Below are 9,528 nucleotides of genomic sequence, written 5' to 3'. Positions count from 1 at the left end.
CCAGTGAGATTTAGTGGTCTCCCTTTAAAGAGGTCCTGTCCCTGTGGCAGTGGGGGCTGGCCAATAGGGGAGGCAGTACCAGGGCGAGACAATGTGCACCTTGTCCAGGGCAGCCGTGCCAGCAGCAAAGCTCTGGGTGACGCTGCCTTGGCTCCCTTCACTGAGCACACCAGGACACGGGGGATGCCTGGGGATGGGGATGGGATGAGGATGGGATAGGGATGGGATATGGATGGGGATGGGACAGTACCACTGCACCTGCAAAGAGGTCAGGGCACACTGCATGGGGTATCAGCAGCACAGAGACAAGTACAGAAGCACTGCCTCCCAACAAAACCCAGCTCCCACTGTCCTCCCAATGCTATTTTCCTGCTGTCACCGTAGAGAACAGAAATCTTTAACAACCATCTCATCCTACTGCCTGACCAACCCAGGGCTGACCAAAAGTTGCAGCATGCTGTTAAGCCATTGTCCAAATGCCTCTTAAACACTGACAGGCCTGGGGCTTTGACTACTTCTCTAGGAAGCCTGTTTCAGGGTATGACCAGTCTCTCACTAAAGAAGTGCTTCCTAATGACAGATCTGAACTCCCCTTGACACAGCTTTGAAACATTCCCATACATCCTTTCCCTGGATACCAGGGAGAAGAGATCAGCACCTTCCCCTCCACTTCCCCTCCTCAGGAGGCTGTAGAGTGTTACCACTATTGTCACCTCTCAGCTAGTTACATAAATCAAAGCCATGTGGATTGTGTGAAGGAACGGTCAAGAAGATGATGTACAAAGTGGTTTGTTGGGTGTTTTTCTTACTTTCATGATCCATCCTGGAAAAGGTCTGTATTTTTTGTCATTTAAAGTCAGAACTGAGTTATACTGTTCTGTTTTCTCCCTTTGCATCAGAGAAATTATCCCAAGCTGTGGATTTTTCCCTGCATATATCTCAGACATACTCTATTGTCACATTTCCTCAGGTTTCCCTGCTTCCATGAAGAAATGCCACAATCTCCTTGGGTCCACGTACTGTTCATACTAGGGAGCCCTGAACTGGACCCAGCATTCCAGCTGCGGCCTGCTGAGTGCAGAATAGAAGGGAAGGATGATCTCCTTCAACCTCACACACTCCTAATGCAGCCCAGTACATCACTCATCCTTTGCTGCCACGCATGTTCCTGATTCATATTCAGCTTGGTGTACACCAGGATCACCAGAATATTTTCTGCCAAGCCAAAATTAAAAGATTGAAAGATTAGGGTTTTCAGCATTTAAAACTGGATTTTTTTTTAAAGTCCACATTTAGAACTATTGTCTAATGGTTAGTAAAAAACTGACACAAAGAAATCATAAACCACATGTGTATGTGACAGGCATGAATTTAAAGCTTTGTAGCTAAAGACACCTCAACTATTTAGTGCAAGACCACATCAGATGTAATTCTGTCCTTCCTCTTCCTAAACCATCTTCCTGGGGAAAATTATTGCTCGGTACATGCAAAGATTAGAGGCTTCTTTCCAACTTGGGTGAACAATAGCTACCTGTTTGTCTTTTTTGTATGACTGTAATTTCTGGGTTATGGCAACCTATAAAGACTCTTCAGATCTACATTTTAAGGGCAGAGATACTGGGATTATAGGTTGTGGGACCGAATTTCTTGTGTTTAGAGTTGAAAGAATGAGATGGAAATGATGGTGTGCCAAGGAAGGTGAGGTCTAGGTCCTGACTTGAAAGCTGTCATAAGGAAGAAGGGGAGCACACTGGAACAGGTAAATAATAGAGTCTGAGGAGTGAAATTGTTGTAGTCTGTGGTTTATATGGTGATTGTGGGGAACAAGAAGGTCTTCAGTCACATATTTTGGTGGCATATGCCAAGTGTTTTTAAACCCTTCAATAATAACATAAGCAGGAGAAGCTGAAAAGAGCTTCCCTTGCTGCATGGGTCTAATAACAGTTCAGTGTGGGGAGAAAAAATCTGGAGTGATTAAAAATATAATCATGGCAAAGAACTCTTTCTCCCCCACAATAGGAAGCAGGTGCTGTATCTGACATAAGTTAGTGCCAGTCTTGAAGCTGTTGTCCACACAAAACTCTTCTAAAGCAGAGATGAATAACATCACATTTTGTATAAAGAATAGCTAGGTCTTTATCCCATCTCTGAAAATGAGAAAACTACTTCTAAGTGAAACTATCCATTATTGCTCAAGAAATAATATGAAAATATGCTACCATTTCTCCTCAGGCATTCTTAGTTCTTTTATTTAATTGTCTTATCCACATAAAGACACTCTAACAAGACAAGGCTGGTGCCTTTGGGAATAAAAGATGATTGGGATGTTGTAAAATTAGGCCCAAAGAAATTCAAAAAGAGCTAATTAGTCAGAATAGAACAGCTACACTGCAGTACCAGTAACCTTAAGAACAAAAATAACAGAGAATTATTTATTCAGACAAAACCCCAGTCTTAAGCAGTCTCAAACAATGTTGACATTGCTACCATCTATCTCTTTGTCACTAAGAAAAAACAGTACTTTCATTTAAAGGACTTGCAGTTTAGAAAGAACAAGAGCAGGGAATTATATCTCAGTAGAAATAATTGTGGAAACCAATCTTTTCTTGGAGTTTAAAGCAGAAAAAATCATTAAGCATTGTGAGTACATATGATAAGGGAGAGCCTTGATTCCCTTGTTTTGGTTATGGTTCATGTAAAACAGGATTTAAAACATTGAACTTGGAGATTGTGAAGAAGTACAAGAGACAAAGGTAAAACTTGTTAGAAATAGAAAACTAAGAATTCAGAGATTCATTAGAGATAAAGATACCATTTAAAGAAATACAGAAAGTAAACGTGAATTTATTTAAAGGAAATATGATCTAGGCAAATCCAAGGCCCAAAAAGTCTAAATAGATTCCCAGGGGAGCAATGAAGAAAGCAGAAATAGAAGAGGAAAACAGAGGTCAAAGAGGGACTTGATGTGAGGACACCAAGGATGTTTTAGCATTGACTCTATGAAGCTAAAGGATCAACCCTGAACATGGGGCCAGCAGCCTCCCTTTTCCCTGCAGCTATATTGGAGGGTGCAAAGAGCTTCTTGTCCCTTAGCTGGAGCATCCTACAAAACCAGACTGGGACAACTGGGCTGGGGGAACGAGTCCAGACTGCACTGCACACACAGGGCTTGACTGACCAGGACACAAAAGTCCTTCAAGTCCTTTCCAATCGAAATAAATAGTTAAAAGGAAAAGAGAAAAACAACTGATAGATCAATGATCAGAATAAGCCTTTCCTCATCTTTCTGGTGGATTGCCAATAATCTGTGGGTGTGGGTTGCCTTTCCCTTTTGTTGTCCAAGAAACCTGTAAAGGAGTAGTGAGTGAATGTGGAGAGGGACAGAGATCTCCTCCTCGCAGCTTCCAAGGTGCCTGCTGTGATAAGTGTCCTGCCCATGGGTTTGTAGGGGTTTAGTAGGATCCTTCTTTGGCAGAAAGGAATGCTTTGGGGTGGTTACTGACTTTTGGACAATAGTTCAGCATGACAGAAGAGAGAGGGAGACCTGTGCTGCTCTGCAGGTAAGGAAAAGACACTGATCTGACTTTAGCCCTTAGAAATGTGTGTCCCACCTCCATCTGGGTCTGAAAGCACACACCTTTTCCTGACAGAGAGGAATCACCTCCATTTATTCAAGCAGTCACTAGACTGCTGCTGTTTTCAGACAATAAATTTTGTCCTTCTTCAGAGACTATATTTCAAACATGTTCATATTCTAAGAAAAGCATCAGTAATACTTCCTTATGATGTATTTATATTATTATTATAATATAAATACATCATAAGGAAGTATTAACGATGCTTTTCTTAGAATCAGCGATGTTTATTCAGGTTTATAGACAGAACGTCACTTCATTGAAATTTCCAAATACAGAAGTTTTAAGTGTCTTCATTAATTCACAAAGTTCAAAGTCATTCATCAGTTACCAAATAAATAGTGATGCTTCTAGAAGAGATGAAATATTAGGCTGTGAATGTTACAATTGTAACTGCTGGCTGCTTTCAGAATGTAAGATTTCTGGAAAATAAAATCTGCTATATGAATATCAAAATATTGGAACTTCGACAGAGTATTTCCAAATCTGTGGATGATAGAATACTATGAGCTGATATTTAATGTCTATATGTAGTTTATTTAAATCAATGTTTCTGCTTCTTACAACCATCACTCTAATGTAGAGTTTCTACCGCTAAAGTGTAGTTGCATCCTAACTCTCATAAATAATTTTGGTTTTGTAAAGTGCTAAGTGGATTTAGTAGTATATATATGGAGTAGTAGATATATGGAGTTCTATATATATATACTCTGAAGCATTCTTCCATCCCATATGCAGCTGCTGTTCTCTAAATTGGTGAGATTTCGCAAGCAATGAAGCCAAGTTTAAAACACAGGAGTTGTTTGTTCATGGTTATCTAAACATTTTCTGCAGAATTTACTGATAGTCTTTGGCATCACTTTTAAATGGCTCCTCAGCTCATGTACAATGTAAAAGTCCTTCCATTTCCCCATCCTGTTGTATAAATAGTGCAAAAACTTGGAAAGAACCCGAGTAATTCAGTGGAAAGTTCAAGGGTATGAGAGGTCTGCTGCTAGCAGTAGGGACTCAGCCATCACCTCTGACAGCTGACTTTCGGAATGTCAGGAATATGTGGAATTTGGTTCAGAGATCTTAATCACTCTAGATCACTCTAGATCAGAGATCTTAATCACTCATTCCCCCAGTTCAGAGATCTTAATCACTCTAGATCAGAGATCCTAATCACACATCTCCCCGTTTAGTGGTTAAGGCACACACTTTTATACTTATTGTCCAGGTTTTTCCTAGAAATCTTGATTTTTTTTGTCCTCAGTTTAAGCCCACCCAGGCGTAGAAGTCATGGCTTCTGTAGATGGAAGTTTTGAAACAGGAGACCAGGCCTATGGGCAGTAGAAGATGGCAGTTCAGAAATAAGCAGAGTTGAAAAACATGGAGTAGCAAAGGACTTTGCATCTGGAAAGCCTCATGTTCCCAAGACTGATCAAGCCTAATGAGTTAGTAAAAAGTGCATGTAGGTAATAAAGGAGGTAGAACCACCAACAAACTTTCACAGACTTTTAGTCAACCTGAGTATTTTAAAGCTATTGTTATTAATTCCAAGCTTTTAGCCCATCTAGGTCAAAATGAGATGGTCAAGACAGGCACATTGACAAAATAATCTCAGGTGAAAGCTCTAACTGCTATAATTTCACACTTGAGGTGAAAAAAGGATAAGATCAGGTGAAAAAAGGATATGATCAAGCTGTTTCAAATGGTCTCCAGGTTTAAAATTGTCTGCATTTGTGCACAGAGGAGGTGCCTTGCACCCTGCTCATATTTGGAAGCCAGAACTGGGCACCCACAGACAATCCTGCTCCCTGTCCCAGGAACAACCACCTCTGCTGGAAGCTGAGCAGAGCAGCCCCATTCCCCTGGCTGAGCACAGACTGCTTGCAGGGGGCAGCCCACACTGAGCACTCCCCAGATGAGCGTTCAGGGGTCCATCTGCCACTGTGACACAAGTGCCACTCCCTGGGCTGGCTCTGGTGCTCTTTCCTCAGGGAGATGGGTGACATGGCTGAGTGTGGCAGTGGCTCTCACATGGTGCTTTCCTGCCCAGCACCCCTTCCCACACTGCACGGCCCCCAAGCCCCTCCCTGACAAACTCCAGCATAAGCACATGTTGTAGAAAGCAGAACATTTTATTGAATAGGCACAACAAATTAGATTAAATGCATATAAGTGCTTTGGGATATATCTGAAAAAAAGTACAGTTCTCTTTAAAATTTGTAGGGCTTTTCTCCTTTGGTTAAGTTGTTTTACTCCAGCTTTAAGCATTAGTCCTGGGTGAAGGTGGCTTCTTCATGCTTTTTCATAGGTTCTTTTGCAGGAAACGTTATTCATGGTGCATTCCTGGAAAGAAAAGATAATTCAGTAAGCTTTTAACTCTTACTAAATGTTTGTTAGTCAGAAGGTAGAGAATTACATATCTGTTGGGAACCAGTTTAAGAAAAAATTGCATTTCTCTGCCTCTAAAGGCAATTGCTAAGAGTGGAACTCAGTTTTGAGAGCTTCACCAACAAAAGACTGGAAAACAGCACAGGAGTGAAAGAATTTTCAAGGACTCTTGTACTGACTCCTGGGAGATTTCTAATCTTTTCTTTAAAATCTCTAGACAAGGCTCCCAGGACTTCCGTGGAGGCTGATTGGACCCTGGAGCTGGGCATTAACCTTTTTTTCCTTCACCTATTGCAGCTGTGGTTGTCTTCACACACATGAGCACAGCACATGCATACACAGAGAGCTTTCAGACTTGCAGCTGCTAATGTCAGCCTCTGCATGTTAGGCTCTGTCCTCGTCTATTTTTCAGTTAGATCAAACTCTGGTTTGTTCAGTCCTTAATGAAGTTGTTATTAAGAATGATTTCTATTTCTTCTCCTCTGGTCTCTATCCAAAGGAATTTAAATATTGAATTTATGAACATATTATTTTTCCTTAGGGGAGGGTAGAACTCTTCAGGAATTTTGTGTATGTATATTGTTTTGCAGCATGTAGGAATCTCAGCTGCCTTTTATAGATTTAGTCCTATCCCAGATTCTTCAAAGTGTGTTTTCTAAAACTGTAGAGCAGAGCTGGGAAGCCCCAGACTCTATGTGGGCCTTACTGGCACCAGGTCAAGCACAATAGTCTCTGACCAGATAAAACCAACCAACAGAGCTTGGACACATATTTCCTTGCTCTAACATCATATTGTTAACACAGTTGTTGGTGATCCAGTGCAGGATTCCCACAGAAGGCTCTAAGCCTCTGCTGAAGATGAGCAGGAGTACTCTGCATCAGCATAGGTGGACTTATTTAATGTGGGCTTTGCTAACGATTCCTCTATACTGTCCAAGACTTAGAGATTCTGAAATATATGTTTCCCTCATAAGGATGTTGGGTTTTTCTTCCTACACTTTCTCAACCATGTCTTGCTATGGAGAACAGGCACATTCATATAATTCCATAAGTTGAACAGCTTCTCAGTTTTAAACTATGCTCTAGACTCAATCAGAGAGACTTCTTACCAAGTGCACAGAACCCTTTCAGATGCTTTCCCTCCCTGTGTTTGAATCCAAAGGCATAAATGAGCTAAACATGAATTCTGTGCACTGAATTCAGTGATTAAGTAACAAAAATTAACTTACCACCACCAGGTTCCCATCCACCACCTTTCTCTTTATGATAGTCTCTTTTCCATCCCACTTCTGCACCTGCTTCAGCACACCATTCTCTAGGGTTATGACATTCTACCAAAGTAAAAAAACAAAGTGTGGCTGTTTCATCAGGGCGCTCTGGTCTCAGGAGAAGAATCTCCAGGTCCAAACAGCACAAAGCACAAAGCTTCCTCAACAGTCTTACCTATGGAGGCAGCATTTCTGCACTGGATTCAAAATCACAGCTCTGCCCTGCTTCTCCCACATCCCTTTTGAGAGTTGTATTTGCAAAATGCCATTTCAGGACTCACCTTTGTTTTTCTGTCATCTGCTGTGGTCTCATCAAACTCTTCACCCAGCTTGAAAGAGACCTCTGTATTTTTGAAGGTACTTTCTGTTTTGATGGTAATCACATCACCATTGATGCTGATAGTTACATTAGGCTTGGCCACACCAGCCATCTTCCTGGTAGCAAACCCCACACCTGTAAATAAGATAGGGCACTATGATTTTTTTATCTTTCCCCAATCTTTTTTGTCTTATATGTTGGAAAAAAAATTCCTCAGTGATTTTTTCTGATTTTGCTTTCTGAGTGTTAATAATTCTATTTTAGAGAGATTCTCTTGTAAAATCTTACTTGGTTCTGCTATAGACCAAGCTGGGTGGGTTGCTGTAAGGAAATTCTCTGTCATTGTCAAAACAGCAAAAGTAATATTTTGAAGACTGAGATTATATATGAATGCCAGATATTTGCACATAGACTTGTTCAGAATAATTTTAGTAGCTTGTACAATAAATTGTATGCTAATTGTATCTAAATGTAAATAAGCAGGAATATATGACAGTTTCTGAGCCACAAAAGCAACAACACAAACAAACAAGGAAAAAACCCCAAGCTTTTTATATTTACAAGTGGGTAGGTTGAATATAAGGAAATGATTCAGAAATAGCTGGCAAGTGCTATGTCCTGAGTAAAATCTGGAGTAAAGATTAAGAGTGTAAGTCTCACTCATTGAAAGCTGTCAGGATAAGTCACAGTAAGTATTTTACCCCTAAACTGCAAATAACCCCCCCAGCTTTTTAGCATGTGGTAATTGAATCAGTGCAAGTTACCCCCTGCTTCCACCACACTAACAGAATCTTGAAACCTTTTAAACCCCAATTTTAATTCTAAGTGAGAAGTCTACACCTTTAGAGAAAATTGTTAGACATCAAATCTTGCAAGTATCTGCATGAATCCATGCAATTTTCTTTGTTAATATTCACCAGAGCCAGCTACAGAGTTTCATTCAATATAATAGCCATGGCAATTACCTGGTGTCCTAATCCAGTAGCATTTTAAAGCTGTTTAGGTGTGTTGCTCATAGACATTAGGAAACTTGCTGCTTTCTAGCATCACACCAATTTGCATGTCCAAGGACAAAAGCTAATTCACACAAAATAATCCAGGGATGTGTTTTACTTCCATTTATAAAACTACTAACAAGGCATGCATGGACTTGACTTACCTGAAATTATTCCCATCAATTAAAGTTTTTCTGCTTTTTAGGATTTTAACACCACTTATTGAAACAGATGAATTCTCCAGTTTAAGACTATCTGATCAAAATAGTGGATTAAACCCCCTTTGACAAACAGCACAGCCAGAAAAAGCAAGTAAAAAGTAAAGGTCAAAACTGGCATTCCTTCCCTGTTCCAGATACAAGGAGTTGAAATAACAATTCTCACCCAGTTCTTTCATATAGTCCTCAAAGTTTTCACTGGAAAGGAGCTTCCAGGTGCCCACAAAATGGTCGCACATCTTGTCAGGCTAGAAAGATGCCTTCCACAGGTTCCAACAGAAATGCAGAACTGGAGAATATAATGAGCTCCAGGAGAAGAGCACTTATCTTTAAAAAGGAGCTGTGGCCACATGATGCTCTGGGATGACCAATGAAGAGTGAGTCCCAGTGACCAGTGTTTTTCTTCTTCCCCTTCCCCTCCTCTGCCAGTGGGTCATAGTGCTATTATTCATATGCCCTTACTAGCACAAAGATCACTGACTTGTTTTTATTTAATTATTTTTGTCATTCAAGAACACTCTCCCTTAAAGGCAAATAATTAAATCAAATTACCTCTCAGAATAAAAAGGGAGGTTCAAGCTCAACACACAAAAATTAGTGTTCTCACCCCTACTCTTTCATTTCAGTCCACTATATCAAATGGACACAGCTCAGTTCCTAGACTTTCAGATCCAAAAGGCTCAGTGGGATCATTTAGCTTGCTTTCAGCACCCC

The 9,528-nt window shown here is 40.5% G+C and overlaps 1 protein-coding gene across 1 annotated transcript; it reads right to left on the bottom strand.

The window, feature by feature from the left end:
• Positions 1-5,737: 5,737 nt before the first annotated feature.
• LOC102036050 (fatty acid-binding protein, adipocyte) lies at positions 5,738-9,127 on the bottom strand. Its single transcript, XM_005426744.1, has 4 exons — positions 8,981-9,127; positions 7,564-7,736; positions 7,244-7,345; positions 5,738-5,969 (listed from the first exon to the last, which is right to left on the bottom strand). Exons 1-4 carry the CDS (start codon positions 9,051-9,053, stop codon positions 5,919-5,921), a joined length of 399 nt encoding a protein of 132 aa, XP_005426801.1. The 5' UTR covers positions 9,054-9,127; the 3' UTR covers positions 5,738-5,918.
• Between the last annotated feature and the right edge of the window lie 401 nt (positions 9,128-9,528).

This window comes from Geospiza fortis, unplaced genomic scaffold (genome assembly GCF_000277835.1).
Source record: "Geospiza fortis unplaced genomic scaffold, GeoFor_1.0 scaffold25, whole genome shotgun sequence".
NCBI lineage: Eukaryota > Metazoa > Chordata > Aves > Passeriformes > Thraupidae > Geospiza > Geospiza fortis.
The sequence above is the reverse complement of the archived record's forward strand: the minus strand, read 5'-3'. Positions and strand labels throughout refer to the sequence as shown.